The sequence below is a fragment of the Pezoporus wallicus genome, unplaced genomic scaffold (assembly GCF_028554395.1).
Source record: "Pezoporus wallicus isolate ANWC-B61680 ecotype Strahan unplaced genomic scaffold, APGP_CSIRO_Pwel_v1 contig_1181, whole genome shotgun sequence".
Taxonomy (NCBI): domain Eukaryota; kingdom Metazoa; phylum Chordata; class Aves; order Psittaciformes; family Psittacidae; genus Pezoporus; species Pezoporus wallicus.
In genome coordinates, this window is record NW_026641428.1 from 5,580,568 (window position 1) to 5,600,492 (window position 19,925).

A 19,925-nucleotide genomic window follows, 5' to 3' on the forward strand; every position below is an offset into this window, starting at 1 on the left:
CACCAGAAAGAAGGAGCAAGCAAAACTCATGGAAGTGTTTTATAAGAGAATCCTAAATAAGCCATAAAGCATTGTGATTAATGCAGCATAGGGATGTTTGCCCTTAATCTCTTCCTGAAGGTAGAATTACTTTATTACAGGCACATTACACACCAGCCAGTCTGTTGGAGAGTACATAGCAGTAGCAGTATCCTGGTGTATTGGTGGGGAACCACTGTCTCTTGCCTGGCACCCTCCTCATCATCTGGGATGGTCTTGAAATCCCCTCAACAGTTTGCACCCACTGAGGTGGTTACAGGAGATGCAGCTGTAGCAACAAGAAGGGCTGTTGGAAGGTTCTCCTGCCCCTAAACTGCACCAGATTTTTCTGTTCTGGTTGGTGCCAGGGATGGATTTTGAGGTCTGTACCCCTAGCATGGCACAGTCCCTGACCAGGGAGGTTGGTGCTCTTTCAGAACGTGTTTCTCAGCCGTAGCAGGTCTGGTGGCATCATGCGTATAGGGGGGAGACTGCTGCCTCCCTCAGCCCCCCCATAAATGCAGGTTTCCACATTGGGACTGTATCAACAAGTGCAAGGAATGTGCTGCTGAATAGGCACCTGCTGCTTGGCTCACCCAGGTTGCCAGTCCATGGACACTGGTCTGGGGGCCAAATTGTGTAAGCACATGATGGCTGGGGGAAGTGCTGTCTGTGTGAAGAAAATCTGCATAGCTTATCCAGCTGCCCGTTGCCTCAAGTCATGGAGATGGACCAAAAATGACAGACAAAGCCGCCAGTTACAGCCGAACAGTGCAGCATTACAGTATAAGAGAGCTTGTCTTTTTTTTTGTTATGCATTTGACACATTTTCATGCTGTTTGACATTTAAAATAAAGAAATTGTCTTTCTTTTATAATGTGGAAATCACTTGGATCTTCCAGGGAGAGACACCTCAGCATTGTTCCTAATTGTTTTTGTGCTTCCAAATTAAAATGCACGTTTTAATTGCGGCATCTGTAATTTTAGCAGAAATGGTATAATTACTGGCGGGATAGAGAGAGAATGTGCATCATCCCCTTATTATGTATCTACGTTTTGTTTCAACCTTTTGTCTCAACCTTGTCTGAGGTCTGTCAAACAGACTAACAGAGTCAGTGCTCTTTCAAGAGACACATTTAACTGGCTTTTTCAGTTTTCACTTATTATCCTATTTCATAGCTTCCCTTTGGGACTAAGGAGAAAGTAGAAAATACAGAGAAGTTTTAACCACTGTCCATGACCAGTGAGCACAGTGGGTGTTGGACGGAGAGCATCCATCAGTTAGGTCAGTGAGCCCAGGACAGAAGAGCACAGGCACCGCTGACGTGAGCTGAGCTGCCAAGCAAGACAGCCATGTCTGACCTCAGCCTTCACTTCTTGCCTGTCTGCTCCTGAAGTGGCCGAGTGAGATGTTTTCTGGAAAGTCTGTCATCATCTGCAAGAGGGGAACTGTGGCCAGAAACCCGTTTTTGATGGGCAGCTAAATACTTGTTCACACGTTAAAGAGTGTGGGTTACTACCTGTAAAAGGACATCTGTCTAATTACTAGTTGCTAATGGGTCCAGCCTTCTCTTTTTGGCAGTATTTTCCTTCTTAGCTTGAGGAAAACTTTAGAATCAGGAATCTTGGTGGTTATTTCTCCTATTAATGTTGTTTAATGCTCTTATTGAATACCAACAGGTTTAATGATAGATATGGGAGACTGAGCTAAGGCTTGAGTCCCACTAGTTTAAGTGACTCTTACCAAACGAACCTTTTCTTCAGTGGGAAGAACAAAAAGAAAGAAAGAAAGTTCACACCTTTAGGGTCCTCTTGCAGGATGTGGTGTTCAGAAAGCAGCATCCCAGTTTCTGTTACTACTAGTCTTTTAATTGAAAAATTCCTGCAAGTAATTTTGCACAGTAGTAGTGTATGAATACAAATGCTGTGGGTTTGTTTTTTGTCTTCAGAAAAGGCCATCATTCAAGCAGATCATTTCAATCCTGGAATCTATGTCAAATGACAGTAATCTTCCAGACCAGTGTAACTCATTCCTGCATAACAAGGCGGAGTGGAGGTAAGTTTCCTTCTTCCCGAGATGAAATGACGTGGTTTTCCTTTTAAATAGTGTGAGTCCATATTCTTTTCAGAAAGACATCAGACTCCGATGATGTATTGGTAGAAAATATCTGTGCTTGAGGTATTTTTAGAACGTAACTTACCTTGTTTTTCAGGAATGCTCAGAATGCTGTGAAACTTGTATTAGGAGCCAATACACTTAGCTGTACCCTGTATTTATTATTACACTGGTTTAGGTATCATGATATTTATGGTTTTGTGATTCACATCTTAAAGCCAATTACGTGTTTTCAGTGAGCAGCGTGAGGGCAAAACAGCTCAGGTATGTTTGATGCAAGTTTCATAGAAAGTGTGTAGGCATATGTTAAGAAAACCCAACAAAATAAAAATAAAGGGCATAAAAAGATACATTTTCTAGTCAAGCCTTAGTTCGTCTTCCTTTGTATGTGTTCTGCCATTTTGTGCATCCTCTCTTTTGCATTGACTTTGTGTCCACGCATTCAACGTATGCCCAAGCCATGCTTGAGCATATGACTGCACCTACTGCTACAGTAATTTTTATTCATAAGTGATTATAAATGGAGAGCAGGTTTGAGAAAATGCTATTACGTGGCACTGTTTTACAGTAAAAGCTTCAGCCTGGTTTTGGTACGTGACAGAACTTTAGAATCCTGTCCCCAAAGCCTGTGTGTCAGTCAGGAAGCTCGCTGCTTCACATTGCATCCTTCTGTTTGGAAAAGAAAATTGACAGCAGCTCTGCATAGGCAGAAGATTTTTACCAGTGCTCAGTCTATATTAAGCAGCACTGGCCCTGCTCCAGATAAGCTGGGAGAAGAAATATAGGACGGTTCCCTGCCTGTACTCGGAGCAGGAATGGAAGAACCCCAGCGCAGGAGGGCAGGGAAGAGCCCGTGGAAGTGGGGCTCGTCTCAGAGCCAGCATCCCGCATTTCCTCCCCAGGCTTCCCTGGAAAAGCGAAACATGTAGTTTTAACCGGGCCAGTGGAAAAAGTGAGCGGCCCCCGGTCACATGGAGGGACTATAAATAGCCGGGGCCGGGGCCGCTCCTGCCTTGACTCAGCAGCACGCCGGCGGCAGCCTCGCGGTCTCGGGCCCCGGCGGCGGCAGCGGCGCGCCACCTGCTGGCCACCGCGCCCACCTGCGCTCCCCGCCGCCGGGCCGGGGCTGACCCCTGCTCGGCGCCGTTGCCCTGCGGACGGCGCTGCGAGCTTCCGCTGTGGTCAGTGCCTCCTCTTGCCGCTCCCGAGCTCTCAAGTGTTTACAAGGATTTCAGTGTGGGTTATCAGTGTGGCCTCTTGCTCCCCAGGCCCGTATTCTAAGGCTTGGGATAAATGTCGGGTATTTAAAGTATAAAAACAGATTTCTTGGCCGCTGTTATTGATGCAGACGCTGGACGTCGTGTTGTGATTTTGGCAGCAGACAGAATACCAGGAGGATTGGAAGAAAAATATCCCCCAGTGAGGGGTTTCTGATACACCCCTATATAGTAAAAATATTTATTTAAAGAATGAGCAAAGTCGCGGAATCGTTTAGGTTGGAAAAGACCTTTAAAATCATCAAGTCCAGCCATTATTCCAGGACTGCCAAGTCCACAGCTAAACCAGGTCACTGAGGGCCTCATCTACATGGTTTCTGAACACTTTCAGGGACAGTGATTCCACCACTGCCCTGGGCAGTCTGTACCAATGCCTGACTACCCTTTCAGTGAAGAAATTTTTCCAAATATCCAGTCTAAACCTTCTCTGGCACAGCTTGAGCCCATTTTCTCTTGTCCTATCGCTTGTTACTTTGGGAGTACTCAAACTGCTTTAGGAAAAGCAAATACCTTCTGAAATCTTGCCAGTACAGCAGAATAAAAGCTGTGCTAAGTGACATTTGGTAACATTAAACTTCTGTTTTACAAAATTCATCCATTTCTTAGAGAGTGACAAGGGTAGCCTGGGGATTTCTGGCATATTTCATTTTGATGTACCTGCATTGCTCAGATGAGGAATGGCTAACAAGGCGTTAACGAAAAGCCATGTAGAAACAAAAAGTTCTTTGGCACTATCAAGCCACTGAAAAACTTGTTACCATGCAGACTTGTGCTAAAGGTAAATTTGGCTTTTTGGTTTTGAAAGAATAAATAACATGCAGACAAGGAAATACGAGAGAGAAAATACAAATTCATGATGGGGCACGATTTGCCTGAAAGCAAAGATGGTTTCTGAATTAAGTCAAAATGAAAGCACAAAGTGCAGAAAGAGCATGGTCATGTGGGGGCTTGCTTACAAGCTGGGTGAAAGGCATGCTCTCTTACCTGAATTCTGGTATGGGCTGCCATCCCTGATGCAAAAGCCATGTCTGTATGCGGCACTCATGAAGCGTAAGGCAGATTAACAGAAAGTATGAAAAAAAACATGCAAGTTAAAGTGGGTGGAAGACTTCTATGCATAAAGTGATCCCAAGAGATTAACTAAGACAGACTAAGACCATTTCTGAGAACAGCTGCATAGAAGTTTAATGTGGTTTAACTTCTGCATTGAAAAGTCTTTGTTTTTACTTATTGCTTTATTTTTTACATATATTTTATCCCATCGTGATTTGCAAAGAGATAGTTAAACCAGCAATAGGGAAAGAATGAGATGTGTTACCAAGAAATAGGGAATTTTAATGAAGCCTGGCTATCGCCCTGGAGAAGGGTGAGCTTGGAAAAAGCAAAGGTTACACTTGTTCCCTTGAGGGACCTCCAAATTAATGATATAGATCCTGCACTTTCACAGGGACGCTGCACTTATCAAAGCATATCAAAGCTCAGATAAGCCAGGGTTACATTTTTTCCCCACTCTTAAAAAGAGGCAAGGTGAGGTTCATTTCTTATAGAGACTTGCAAAAAAAGCATCTCTAGTAGCGAGTAACCAGTCTTCAATGTCTCTGTCTGGCGTGAAAACTGAGAGTGGGCTGAATCCATGCAAGACAGACAGAGGTGATAAATGACACTTCGACCTATCTTCAGCGTGGTCTTATTTGCAACATTTACAGGTCTTCATGTTTATATAAAGAATAAGTTTTAACTTGCCTGTTCTGTCATTTCCTTGAAATAATTCAGTGTCTTCCAAACTGTTCTACCCTTTATGTTTTTATTATTGAATCGAGTTGGGGTGCTGTCTGACAACTGAGTTGCACAGGTCTGCCTCATGTTTGAGTTCATATTCTGTGATTTTTTTTGGAGCTCTTTCTCAAGTCACTTTCATTACAGTAGGAAAAAAATTACTGTTGAAGTAATGATGTTCCAATTCAGTGAGAGATCATATTTGTCTGCATTTAGTCTTATATACTGACTGCATTTCTCCTTCCTTCCTCTTCCCCGTGAGCGGCTGTTCTAATGATTAAAATAGTCTATTAGCAATACTTTTATTAGTGTATCAGTAGCAATTCTGATTATTAGCCATATTAAAAACAATGACTGGCATTTGTTTATCTGTGACTGTTTATCATTATAGTTTCTAATAACACAGTATACGTTCTTCAATGTCACAGAATGAGATTATTCTAGAATAAGCCAGTTAGCTCAGACTGCAGAACTACAGAAGCAAACAAATCCGCATGCCCTACCATGTATAATGTTTCAAGCTGCCTCATTTATGAGGTAAGACTCATTAACTGGGCAATGTACAGTAGCTTTCTCTTTAATTACACAGTTTTATTATACAGTGGAATTGTTTTTCAAAATGCAACTGTTTTCACAGACTGACCTTTTATTATGAGAAGTTTGGGTCTAATGAAGAGAGGTAATTACAGCACAAAACTGACTTTTGACATACAGAAAGCTATTGTTACCAGCACTTTCCTAGTGCAGAATGTTATTTAAAAGAGAACTTAATTTACATATTAAAAAAATTATAGAGTTGCATATAAGTAGCAGTGATGTTGAGAGACAAGCTAAGAAAAGCAGCACTTGTAACCATCTTCAGATTGCTGTAATTCCCACAGTAGATTGTGTAGTATATGTTGCGCCTGTCAGAAGGGGTTTATGCTAGCAAAATGAATGTTTGGAGAGGAGTCACTTTCTGACCTTCCAGCCAGTTTCTTCCTTTATTGTCTCCTTATTAAGATGCGTGACCACTTTCCACCCAGCACAGAGATCAGCCTTGACCTTTGCATGCCTAAATACGAGCGAGAATTTTGCTTGAAATCTGAAGCATAATAATTGTGAGGGGCATTTGTTCTGACCACCACATCGAACAGCTCACTCAGCAGGATTTAAGTGTGATAAATGCCCTTGCCCCAGGTGGCTGATTTTTGCAGTAGAATTAAGCATGGTGGTAAGAGTTTGCAGTAGAGTTTGCTAGTTATTCCAGCTCTGAATCCTTTTGCTGTACTTTGTAAGCATTACTCTCTGACAGAGGGGTCTCATTAAAATAAGGAATCTATAAGATTTGGAATATTTAAATTACTTCATTTACTTAAATAGGCTATTTGGATATGCATTTCCCATATTGAGAGCCTGAACTTCTTTAAGTTGATACTGGAGAAGAGCTTAATCATTCCATGCTAGGAACGAGGACAGGAGTTTTACAGGAAGAAATCATTCTCACCACCACCACCTAAAGCCCTTTTATTTTCTTTTTAAAACATCAGAAGGAGCAGATTTTGTTTGCAGTGTGTTTACAAAGGGAAAACATTGTGAAAGTTTGAGCAGAAGATTTGGTATTGCAGTCTCGGTAGCTATCTGCGAGCTTTCTTCAGGATCTTTGCCCCTTAGAAGCTTGCTCACTCTTAGGTGGAAAACAAAACGCTGTGATTGACTGTTCCCACAGTATGAACAGGGAACAGTTGAAGTAATATTCAAGACACAGGTGGCAGGCAGTACATGGTCTCCCAAAGAGTCACAGAAATGGTTTGTTAAATGCAAATACAACTTCTGATACAAATCGGAGTTGTTTTGGGGTGAGTTTTTTTTTAGTTATCCCACACGCATGAATGTGTAGCTCAATTTAGTGGCAGAATTATTTTTTCTGTACACTGTAGTATACACCCATGCAGTTTTAGTGCAAAACTTGTTAAACCTTTTTCCAAGAGCAGTTCAGGTCATGTGTGTAAAAGAAATGCATACCCAAAGTCAACAGAAACTACAGGCAGTGTAACCAATAAGGACAGTATCTGAAGCTTAGAGAACTGCGTTGACTTCCTGCCTTTCTTATTTTTTGCACCTTTGTGTGTATGGTGAGAAGCAGAGAAAAGTAAACCAAGTCCTTTTATTAACTGTTCCTACTCAAGAAGCTTGTGTTTGTAACTCTTTGCAGGGTTGGGTCCTATCATGGTATGTATTCTTGCTCTTGTATCTTCACCTAGAGAAATGGGAATGTGGGTGTGAAAAAGACCCAGTGGTGCTTCTGTATATTTTAAGTCCAAATAATATTTACAGCCACGTTACAGACTCGGGCAAATGGGCTTCTTAGACTGCCCATATTGTGTTGCTAATGATGGTCCTGTTACCAGTTCTTAGTGCAGTTTCTTTGCGGTTAAGGTTGTGTTTCATGATGTTGAGGGAAAAGATGACATTCTAGTTTTTAAAGTGTTGTTATGCTGTGGCATTTTACTCTTTTAAATGATATTTTTCTTCAACTGAAGGTATTATGGTTATTCTCAAGTATAAACATTTCCAGTTGTTCTTAAAGCTCTGAAAGGCTTTGCATTTGGTAATTAAATGAACTGCTTGAGTTAGTCTTGTACTTTTCAGCCTTTCACATTTAATTAACATTCAAGTAGAAAATTATGAACAGTTTATATCTGCCAGGAAAAGACAAGACGTAACAAATTGTCTCCGTGCAGATGTGAAATTGAGGCAACCTTAGAGAGACTAAAGAAACTGGAGCGTGATCTGAGCTTTAAGGAGCAGGAACTAAAGGAACGGGAGCGGCGTTTGAGGATGTGGGAGCAGAAGTTAACCGAACAGTCCAATACTCCTGTAAGTAGACGATAATTCAACCTTTCATCTTACTTCAGAAAGTGTTTGGAGCTTTGTCTATGTGTATGTGCATCTGTGTGTGTCTACAGGCACACCAAAGGAATAGTGCCCCTGTTATCTTTAGTTGTTCCTTTGGGCCAGTTAAAGTCTATTTTATTACATCACTGCAAATAACTATACTGTTTTAAAAAAAATTGGCTAATCCATCTGATATCAGATATTGCTGATAGTTCATATGGTGCCATGGGCACTTAAGTAGTTTCCCATTGATTTAATAACAGTTCTCAGCTTTAAAAGTTGATTGCACTCAGTAAATTCATTTTTCAACTAGAAAGTTGTTGACTTTAATGAATGTAGGATTTGGTCTTAAATGTAAGAATCATTTTTTTTTCTCAAGAAGAAGGTTTGAGAGACCTATGTAAATTTTTTAAATTCTGTCCTTTTTCTTCAAGAAGAAGTTTTCATTCTGGGAAAGAGGGGGTCAAAATTTGAAGTGTTAATTTAGGGCTTTGTTCATAACTTGTACTGGCGAGTTAGTAGCTGTTAGGATTGCCACATTTCTAATAATAAATTGGAACAAACCCCTTTCTTGGATGATCTTGAATTTCTTTATGAAGTGTGATGCTCTTAAATACTGATTGGCAGAGGGAGGACCACAGGGTTGGTGCATGGCTAGACATGTTACAACAGAATTGTTGTTAAGAAAAATACCGCATTACTTACTTGTTTTTAAAGCACTAGCCAAAACAAGTACCAAATTGAGATTGCAGCAGCATATGATTTTTCCTATGCACAATTTTATCCTGCTTGCAGCCTTGATTCCAGCCAGACCCATCTATATACAACTTGTTTTTAAGCCATAACTTATTGCTGTTGTTTGAATGAAGTTGCATTCGTGTTCCAGCTGTGAACATGCAGTAACGAAATCATGAAGAATGAATGTTTTCCTATGTGCAGATACTGTATGTTCTCAGTAGATATCTATATGCCTGCTTTAACACTTGCAAACTTCCAGTAACTGAGCTGTGGGCCATCATCTGTCCTGAGCACAGCATGAGACACAGCCTTAATGAGCAAATCTTTTCACGGGCAAGGCCCTAGGGTTTTTTATGCCTTACTTGCTTGTGACTTCTACTTTTCACTTAGAGCTGGCACTGCTGAAAGAATAAAGCACTGTGCTGCAGCCTGTTGTGCTAAGCATGAGCTATCTTTCTGCATAACATTAACCCAACTCTCCTATTGCATTTAAATGCAATTTCTTCTAATAGAGAAATACAGGTTTGTTTTTTTCCATAGGTCTTTATCGAACTGTTACATGGAACAGCTTTTAAAAAGCCCTTTTGTTGGAAAAAAATGGCATAGTAGCAAAAATTGGCTTGTTCAAGCAGGGTTGGGTTTTTTGTTTTTTTTCTTTTCATAGCAAATAAAGTTCTACAAGGCACTGGTTACAAACACAACTATGTTTTAAATTCATAGCTGTAAACCATTTAAAATATTGAGCATTCTGTTTGCAAGCTTGTAATCCTTGGAGTCAAGTGTCTTTCTCCATCCCTTGGTTCAGGGTATGTCTGCTCAGCACTATCCAACTGGAGGATTGCAAGAGGGAGGTGCGCTGCTTGATTTTAAGCTATGTTTGCTGTAAAAACAGTAGTAAAGATAGGGCAGCCAGAGCCAATAACACAGCTTAGGGTGCCCACTAGGCTTATACAGGTTCTTAGCCAACACTAGGCCTTGCTATGTCTTAGCTGGTACTGTCATCTTAATTTTGCTCTGCAGTAAAGACCAGAGGCCAGTAAATACTATTAAAGTGGTGTTCAGGAGGAGAAACTTGAACTAGGTGAAAGGAGAACAGGGAAGCTGTCTCTGGCACTTGATTCTCCAGTGTTCTCTAGGGTTGGTAGAAGCTTCATCCTGTCATTCTGCATGGTAGGTGGCTGTAAGTGGAAGGCTGCTCCTACCCCATAGAATAAAGTATAGCTTTTTACACATGTTAACATGTGAGAAGTATGAGACTAGTCTTTATAAACACTTCCCTGAAAGCAGTATTTCTCCTTGCTCTTGTTTTGAACCCATTTCTTCTGTCTTATAAACCAGACACCTTTGAGTCTGATCTCTGCAGATTCCCTTTGTGCAGATCTCCAAGAGCATCTTGCACAAGGGAATCTGGAGCCTTTTGGAGGAGTAGAGTATATCCACAGCTGCAGTGAAATGGGAGACTTCTTTTGAAAGAGAACCTGACTTTCAGAAGATGATATTTAGAGGGAGAGAGTGAGCAAGGCATGAAATCCAGATATTTATCTGTGGTGACCTACACCTAGAGGTTGTCATTTAAGAGCAGTGGCTTATACAGAGATCAGGGGACCCAGCCATCTATAAAGTCTCTTCAAGATAGTTATCATGAACTGCAGTGTCACTGCAATACCAGGCAGGCCCTGTCACAGAGAGCTCCTAAGTTCTCCAGATAACGAGGTGGCAAAATATGGAGGAAGTAAGGTGATTGTAACTCACAAAATGAGCCACAGTTATGGCTCTTTCACAGCTTACCCACTGCCAGGCATTGCACAAACACTGACCCAGAAATGTGTTTTAGCAGCAGGCTGTTTTGCAGCTTTGTTTATCATCAGGCGATTCTCTTCTGTGGATATAAAGTGGCTAAAACTCTAAAGCCATGGAGGAGCTATCTGGCACTGAATCGTGTGTGCTGGGCATCTCATTTCTGTGGCTACGTCTTGCTTTTAAAGTACTCCTTCTCTTTATCAGGAGGAGCTTTTGGTTTCCTTGATCCAGGTGTAAGCCTTGATCTGGTGGTGGTGTAATTGTTTCTCCTGTACAGAAGCTTAGCCATAGGATGTACCCCCTCTCCCCAACTTCTTAATTTTATTTTTGTTTTTTAAACCATGATCACTAACTTCTGTTAAGCACAACACAAATAGAAAGCCTGTGTAAGCAGGGAAAATCCGAGAGGCACAAAAGACACATTTTTTCCCTTTTAATGATTGTCAATTTGTCAATGTAAGTGATTTTGCCAAGAAAGGGGCGCTCTTTGTTAGCCTGGCCATGAAGTCTTGTTACAGGCTAGGACATCACCATGGTGACCCCTGTAGACTGTTGTGATGAACTGCCATTTGCTCTTTTGTCAGTTTTCTGGTTAGGTTAACAAATACATGGAATGAATTTTGGACAGGTGATTTTGCAAACAGCTTTGGAAAGAAAGGCCAGTTCAGGTTTTCACACACAGCTCCTTTGCTGTTGGTTTAGTAGGTAGTTTAGGATAAAACTCCCAAGTTTTTACTCCTTGTGGACAACAGGCAAGCGTGTCACAGAGATTACTAGCCCAGGCACTCTGAAGAGGCATTAATCATTATTTAGCTGGAGAGGACACATTTCATTTGTTATTACAAACAGACTGGGTCAGGAAAATATTGTTATCTGTGAAAATTAAATCAGTAGAGATTTAACATAATGTACAACCATATGGTAGATGTCTATTGGTATCACTAAAATAAAATGAAAATGCAACCAAGCTGAAGAAGCTGATAAGCTGACCAAACAGCCCCTCTTCCGCTGCCTGCTCCTCCCTGGGACAGCTTCCAGAAGCAAGGTGCTGGTGTGGGCTGGAGGCCAGTTCCTGTATGTCCTTTGCATTGGTGAGAGGCTCGTTTCTGATTGCGGCTGTTGCAGGGTGACCCTTTCCTCTCCTTTTGAGCATACGCTCAAAACCAGTCTTTGCACAAATAATACTGCTGCTGTTACTTCTGATATTTAGAGGGCTACTACTTCTGCACCAAACTTTCGGAGCTTGTTTGGGTTTTCTGATCTTAACGTGATTTATTCTTCAATCCTGAAAGGTTCAATTAAGCAACTCACTGACTTCTGTTGTACCCACATTGCCTTGGGAGCCAGTCCGCCTGGCTGGGAAATGCCACATTCTGTTTTTCACTGTGCAAAATGAAGGATTAAAGAGTTTGAACCTTCTTTTGTCAAGAAAGCTCTGCTACCTGTGGTTCTTGCCATGCGACTCAGTGATTTGCACTTTAGTTTAAGAGCAATGACCCCAAAATGAAGCTATCTGGTTTAATGAATTCTGACTTGATCTCCGTGTTTAGATTCACTAATTTTGTGCTTTCTGTTGATTGCCAACTAATCTGGTGGTGTCTTTTCCCTCCATTTGTAAATTGGTTCTAACTTTCACTTTTGATCTGTCCTTTCCTCCTTTAAATAGTTTTTCTTACCTCTTGCTGCAAGAATGTCTGAGGAGTCTTACTTTGAATCTAAAACAGAGGAGTCAAAGAGTGCAGAGATGTCATGTCAGATCACATCAACAAGTAACGGGGAGGTAGCTGGCATGAACCAAAGTCTGAAGGCCTTGATGATGACGGGCTTTGGGGATATCTTCTCTCTGAACAAAGCAGGATCTGTCCTGCATTCTGGAATGCAGATAAACATGCAAGCCAAAAAGAATTCTTCTAAAACCACCTCTATGAGAAAAGGAAAGAAAATCAACATGGCTTTGGGTTTCAGTGAATTCGACTGGTCAGATGACGATGATGATGATGATTATTTTGATGACACAGATGACAGCAGCGAATGAAATCAGTTATAGAATTAACCCTGAAATCAGTTTTAGCAAAGCAAAACAATAAAGTTTTAGAATGAGAATCCTGTCAGTTTGGTCTGTTTAAATCCTGTAAAAGTAAAGAAAAAATGTGAGACATTTTCCAGGCTGAGCATGTTTGTGTGTAGAAAGACATGTTGTTTTTGTTTAGATTGTGCTGACTTATTTCTGCTTTGATTAAATTTGGAACTAAACTTTCCAAATTAATTAAGATTATTATTATTTTAAGAACCATGATTATAATTCTTGATGCCTGATTACAGAAACTGTGGCTTGATAAACTTAAGATTTGAAAACATTGGGGGAAACTTCAATGCCTTTAATGCCATTAATGTACTTCAAATTTTTCTTTTGTGTTTTTTGTCATTTCCCTTACTCCTTTAATTGTCAATCATATGAATATACTTGTACTTCCAAATTTGCTATTCTCTCCCATCCATTCTTTCTCACTGTTGCAGTGAAGGGGTTTGCTGTGTTTCTAATTTCAAGAATTTTTTCAAGGCCACATTGTGGGAAGTCACAAATATATTTCTAGGAAGAGAGAAGCTTGGTTGCGGGGAAGAGAGGGGTTACTTAAATACACAGTCTAAAAACTGAATAGCAGCAGAATTCAGGTAGTCCCTATTAGTAGGTGATTTGTATAAATGTTCTTTTTTCTCCTCACTTGTATGTGTATATAATTCACTCTAGCAAAGAGAGCTGCAATCAGACCTCTGCATCTATTATCAGATATTGTGCTCTAGAAGGTAATTTTCAGTTATGTTGATGTAAATCCAGGAAGCCTCATTAACTTTGATGGACTTATTCTTGTACCTGAGAGTAAAAATCAGTGTCAGTAAATTTTGATTCTGTTGCATCTCCTAAAGAGTGCGCGCTACCCTTATGAAAAGACGAAGATGAGCCACAGTAACATTCCAGCTTGGGCCTTGCCACTGTGGCTTGTGTGACATTCTCGCATTTGGGGGCAGTAATGTGAGGGACATTTGCTAGGCTCTGTGTATCTGGTTTGTGCAGTTAAATCACTTTTAAAGTACTGCCACTGCGGTTATGACTTACTGTAAAGCTCGGTGTGTAACAATCTGCTGGCAATAATTGCCTGCCAGGCACTTAATGTTGAGAGCAGTGAGTATGCTTCTCCTGATGACTCCTTTAGTGGTAATGCAGAAGGTGGGAGGGAAAACCAGCGCAAACACAAATGCAGGTTAGAAAGGAAGTTGTTTTTGTAAAACATTTGCCCAAGGAAGAAGGGCAGCATTTCAAAAGAAAAACTAGTTCAGCTGTAGTGGGAATAAGACATCAAAATTCCATTCTCAATTACTGGAGGGGTTTCTTTTATGAAAACTTCAGGTTTTGAGTGGCTTCTTTAATTACAGGCTTGTGTGTTACATAGCTCTAACCTACATATTATGGTGAGTGTTTTTGTAGATAGCTTAGAGAAAAATGGATACATTAGATAACAGCAGGCCTGAAATCATTACATGTTCACTCAACAAAAGAGAAAGTTCTTTAAAGGAGTTTATCTAGAGTGACAAGTGGACATCTCTTTGGGTTGTGAGAGTTGATGTATCCTTAAGCATCAGCACTGGTCTGGTAACCTGCAAGGCAGTGAGTGCTGCGCTTTGAGCTAGCCTTCTTCACTCAGTTCACACGTGATTAGACCCTCCAAGATGCTTAATTTCTGTAGGATGTTATTCCATATTCCACGTTCTTCCTAACAGTGGCAGATCCATTGGCTTTAAGTTCACCCTCTTGTATGAGGAAGCTTTTCTCATGGCAGAATTGTAACGTAAATGATGCAAGAAGTTTACAGAGTATCCCAAGGAGAAACTTGTTCCTTTGGCACAGGTAGCAATGGCTTCTAATTTAATGGCTTAAGAGCCATTAAAACAACCTGATTTTAGGGAGAAAAAGGGACTAAGGGGCAAATAATGGAAATAAGATGGAAATAAGAGCAAATAAGCTTTTTTCCAGTGCAGTTTTGTACTGTTTTTGTAAGTCTGTGTCTGCTAACACCCACAGCAATGATACTATTTTTGTATATACCCAGCAAAATTTGATGGATTCGTGTAATCTAATAGGTGCACTTTAGATCTTAAGATGTGTGCCATTGTGCGTAAATTACCACTGTAGGGTTGTACAGCTTTAGCTGAAAATGAAATGTGGTTCATCACATTTAGTAAGCAAAAGAAAAAGCAACATAAAATCTGTCCCTAGTACTGATGTTTTGCATTTCCTTAGCATCTGACAATCTCAGAGCACTTCATGCACATTTATAGTTGCATGGGTTTGTAAATCCACTCCCTCAGTCTTTACCAAAGTAAAAAATAGTCCCTAAGTAGTATGACACAGGATTTCATAATTGCAAAATCACTGTCACAGTTGCAAGGTTTAAGTCTGTCTTCAAGGTTTTGTGCTTACCCAAGAGTGTAACTTATTTCAGCAAAATACCAGAATTTGGGAGCATGCTCACAGGAATTCCTGCCATCTACTTAGTTCCAGTATTTTTTATTGAAACAAAGACGGACTTTTTCCCCCCCTCTTTCCCCTTTCTTTCCCCATATAGCTTAATTTGCTTTGACAAATAATGTATTAAGGAAAAATTAGAACTCTTGTAAAACTTAACCTTTGTGTTCAAAGAAGCAAAGGCCTCTGAAAAGGTGATAACATGACAAACTCTTCTGATGCAGTTCCCTTGAAGACAGTGTTATAATTACTATATTGGCTAGGCTTACTAAAAATAATAGTGGTATTAATTGCATTTTTACTTTCCTGTGATGACTTTCGTACCAGATGTCTCCAGTTTACAAGCCAAAAATCATAAGTGAGAATCAAGCTGTGTTGTTTCTGCTTCTGATATGCTTCTCACTAGATACGGGTTTTGAAAGTAGCTCTGGTGGGCAGGTGTGTTGGTTGGAGAAGGTCAGAATATTTCATCGTCCACACCTGATTTTGCTCTGCAGTGCAACCCAGTCTGTCTTCTACCTGTATTATCACCAGGCTATATAGATTTCCACAGCAGTCCACAGCCAGATAGTGTGTCAGCTTATGAAAGCGTTAACCAAACCCAGAAGGTGTTACTGTGGCTGCTCTGGGCTGTGAGCAAAGCCACCAAAAGCCTTCCCATGCTTCATATGCCTCTCAGCTCGCTAGTCCCCACCAGGCCTTTTGAGATCCCGGTTTTCTCTACCTTCCATAAAGCCCTGGAGGTATCTGCAGTAAAATGATGTTGCTGCGTTTGACAGAGGAGGAAGGTAAGAACAGGAGGCCTGAACCTCTTGGTTTTACTGTACAGGACAGTTGCAATGCCAGTGTTGACTTAGATGGGTAAATGGCCCAAAAGAAGAATGGTGATCAGCTTTTGGCTTTCTTAAAGATAGGGGGTGAGCTTGGGACCAAGCCAGGGTGTCCCAACTTCTTTTCTTGTCCTTCAGGAAAAAATGGAAGGGGGAATTACCAGAGGAAAACCTTTAGATGTGACAATCACAGGACTAATTCCTTGGAGTAGCAAGTGTCCCAAGGTACTGTGTGTAGGTGTGCTGCATCCCGGCCCATTCTGCGCTGCCCAATAGGAAGGGCTTCCGGGAAGTGAAGTCTGACACAGCTCCTTGTCACAGTCATTTGTTTATTGTTCTTGTGGTTTTGTTAGATGTTGAGTGCCTTTCCTTTTAGGTTTTAAAGCAGTTATTCTGCATTAAACATTTGCAATAATGATTTATATTGCTGTCAGCAGTAGCAGTAAATCCATACTGTGCATGTCACTGTTAAGTATTCAGGAGTGTTACTGTGTGTCTTTAGAACTGTACTTCCTTTTTCTGTAATCAGGCAGCTTTTACAGGTTTTTAATAAGACTTCTACCTTGACAGAGGTTTTAACTACAGTCCTAGGTAGAACATTCAGGTAGAAAAGTAAGTTCATTTAGTAATTTTCACAGCCCTTAAAATGCACTGGTAGGAGCCTGGGGGAGAAACCTTTCCCTTTTCCCCCAGGCTTTGACTTAGTGTACACTGTAAAATCTGCACAGAGATTTCTGATGTGTGAAGATTTAATTCTAAAACTGTAGAACCAACAACTTTCTTTAAACATTTTATATTGTGTGCTGAATATTCATACGCCTTTTAAAGTCAGATATAGTCCACTGCATTTCTTGCTTTTGCACTACCGAAGAAGTTTTGTACTGAATAGTAGGAGTCAATGCTACTTACACTTCAAGTGTGAACCGATGAGATTTGAATAGAAAATATTTTCACTGTTAGAAAACTTCATTTTCCCTTCTGAAAAACCAAAGCTGAGTGCAATGCCTGTGCCGAAAATCTTGTGCTGTAAACTGAATATATCATTTGTGTGGAACATGCAATGTTACACTTCTGTGTGGTAAAACCTTGCAGCGTCAGTTATTCTCTTTATTGCACTTGACATATGATGTCTTGTTTTATTCACACTGTGGATTTGATTTTCCAGTGTAAAACCAAAGCAAACAAACAGAAAGAAATCATGCAATGTATTCAATTTCCTTAATTGGTGTCATAAACTTTCTTTTGATGTGAACTTTTTCCTTTGCTTCATTTTGTTCCAAACTTCTATTTTGCAATAAACATTTTGACAGTAAATTTTATGCATCTGTGTCCCTGTGTAAAATGCTGGTGTTTCAAAAGGTTCCTTATTGTCTGCTGGTTTAGGTCACTTTTTATATTACTCACGGTGTGAGACTTCTTTATTCTTCCATCTTTAAAAAACTGAAATAATACAAAACTGGTTATATTTAAACATAGGAAAACCCAGGATACTCCCTTATGCAACTAAAAATGCAGTATTTGACTTCTGCAGTAAATGATTCAGTTGTACAATTATTGTGCCTGGCTCCTCCCGCAGCACCAGCCAGTTTGACTATGAGTACCTACAACAGGCACGACCCGTTGCCTTCCTAAGGATGTTTACGATTGCCACCTTTCCTCCCGTGTGCTCAGGTGTTGCCACAAGCAGTACTTTTGCCCTATAGCGTCCCACCCAGGCTATGGGTAGCTGTTAACATAGGGAATGCCTGACTAAGGGCTGGTAGGTCAAGAAGATTGGCTGGTAGTGTAGTAGAGAGAAAAAGTCTGGAAGGTCTCTCTTTTTTCCCTGGCAGACACATCTTCCTTTCTGCCACTTCACCCTGATGCCTTTGGCTCTGCCCCCTTTGGGGAAGCAGTGGGCAAAGGGTGGGTTTGAGGGCCCATTTAGTCCTCCTCACAAAGGTGGCTTGAGCTGGTCTCATGGATTGTGCCCAGCAAGGTTTGGTGGAGACATTCGTGGAGGAGGATGAGTCCCTGAAGTGGGGTAGGTAGCAAAATGTCATAGATACTGAGGCAGACCAAGGGCTGGCAGGCAGTCACAAGTCCTTCAATGGGAGTTTCAAGGGAATGACACAAAGGATGTGTTACAGCGATGGCTAGAAGTTGTGAGTGGATTACACTATACACTGGTCTCCTGCCTGGAGAGCCAGGGAGGGGCTCAGGCACATGAGGGCAGCTCTGCCCTGGGCTCGATGCTCATCGAGGAGGGAAAATGCCTGGCTGGGGAGGGGGGGAACTGGAGAGCTCGTGATGTCTCTGGAGCAGGTAACAAAGCCTTGGGGACTGGTGAGTAACTGAGCCGAGTCTCTTGTAAGCCAGTGTTATGTACATCAAATAAGCTTGCAATGACATCATGGTATTGAGCCTTTGGGAGACACAGTCCAAATACATACACGCCAGTTAATGTTAACCCTTTAGCCAGATAGGTGATGCTTGGGATACTGTGTGCTTGAATGAGTAAAACAGCAATCAGTATAGTAGTGACGTCTTCTCTGTGTCAGTTTTCCAATCATCCCAGAACTTCACTTAGCGCAGCCATGCTCCTGCACCTCCTTCATGGTTTCCTTGTGCTTCAAGAGCTAACACCATCCTGCATACAACAAAGCGTGCCCTGTGTGGGCTACAGCACTGGAGGAGGCTGGGAAGTGCTGCACTGCCCCAGCCCCAGGGGAGCAGTTGCGAAGCACTGCCAGAAACCAAGAGACTTATTTGCAGAGGAAGACTGCCTGCCCACAGCAGCCCAACTCCAAATTCTGCTTCACTGCTGCTGAGTGACAGTTTTCCTTCCTCTTCCAGAGAACACCCATCTTTTGGGACAGTCTTAATCACAGAATTATTTTCATTGCCATAGCAAAAGCCTTCCCATAGGGCAAGAGCCAAGAGGAGAGGCAGGCAGAGAGTCCTTTGCCATCTTTTGCTTCCTAAATCGTTTCTATCAGAGATCTACTGATAATTTTATCTACATAAAGTGATGGGTTTAATTTAGCATGGCCACTGTGCTGTTGGAGCCAGCCAGTGGCCAGTATGAATCCAGGGGTTTAGTATGTCAGTGTGAGAGTTGCAGCCTGAAGTCCTCCCTTTGCAGGAGTAAAGGGACTGCATAAAATCGGACACCAGATTAAAATTTGGGTGAAGGGGAGAAAAATGGTCAGATGGTTTTCTTTTCAATTCGTATCTCTCACGCAGTTGCTGCCCTCCTTTGATATTTGTGCATGGACCGAAGAAGATGTGGTGAGTATTTTGTGTTAATGTGGCCACCGTTGTGCTGCCAGAGCTTTCTAACAAATGACAGCGGGTACGGAGGGAGGGAAGGACGGATCGGAACGTCTATGTGAGAGCTTACTGCTGTCTGTTTGGTGAACTTCTGTCACAGAAAGGCTTTAAAATGTCCATCGGTAAATTAAGAACTCAAACAACCTCCATAAAACAGCCACATTCTCCAGTGTCCAGAATTAATGGGAGCTGGGAGCTGTCAGCAGCCAGGAGGGCATTCCTGAGTGGTCATTTAAGGAATGTGGAAGTGCCTGAAGACCTATATATACAAGACCTGTCCTAGACAGGACAAAAGGGGGTTGAAGGTTTTATCCCACTGTGTGCCGCCAGGATTGCAATTAACTGAAAGTTAGAGGGGTTTTAAGGTGTGGGATCTCTATTTCATATAAAATAATAGCATTAAATCTTTTTACCTTTTTATTTAGTTAAAAGGCTAAACATGAAACATGAATGACTTATCTCCAGCACAGTGATGTGTCACAGTGATTTTAATCTCCCATCTAGCACGCTCCTTGTGTGTTGTGCTTCACAGGGTTGTTTAGCTCACATTTACTGAAGGACTGTGGAAAGCCAGTGCAAAAGCCATAATAGCCCTGGCTCCTTAACTTCAGCCCCTTTGGCATGTGACAGATCACTAAGCTTCTGTTCCAGTCATTTCT

The 19,925-nt window shown here is 41.4% G+C and overlaps 1 protein-coding gene across 2 annotated transcripts in view; it reads left to right on the forward strand.

The window, feature by feature from the left end:
* Positions 1 to 19,925, forward strand: part of MAP3K20 (mitogen-activated protein kinase kinase kinase 20) — a 90,819-nt gene that overhangs the window by 49,812 nt on the left and 21,082 nt on the right. Inside the window, exons 10-12 of one of the 2 annotated variants that reach the window (XM_057423809.1) lie at positions 1,968 to 2,074; positions 7,911 to 8,046; positions 19,180 to 19,224. In XM_057423809.1, the coding sequence (XP_057279792.1) occupies positions 1,968 to 2,074; positions 7,911 to 8,046; positions 19,180 to 19,224 (288 nt within the window). Of the gene's footprint in view, positions 1 to 1,967; positions 2,075 to 7,910; positions 8,047 to 12,268; positions 12,741 to 19,179; positions 19,225 to 19,925 lie in introns of those variants that run through there. The other variant, XM_057423810.1, reaches the window with a different exon arrangement.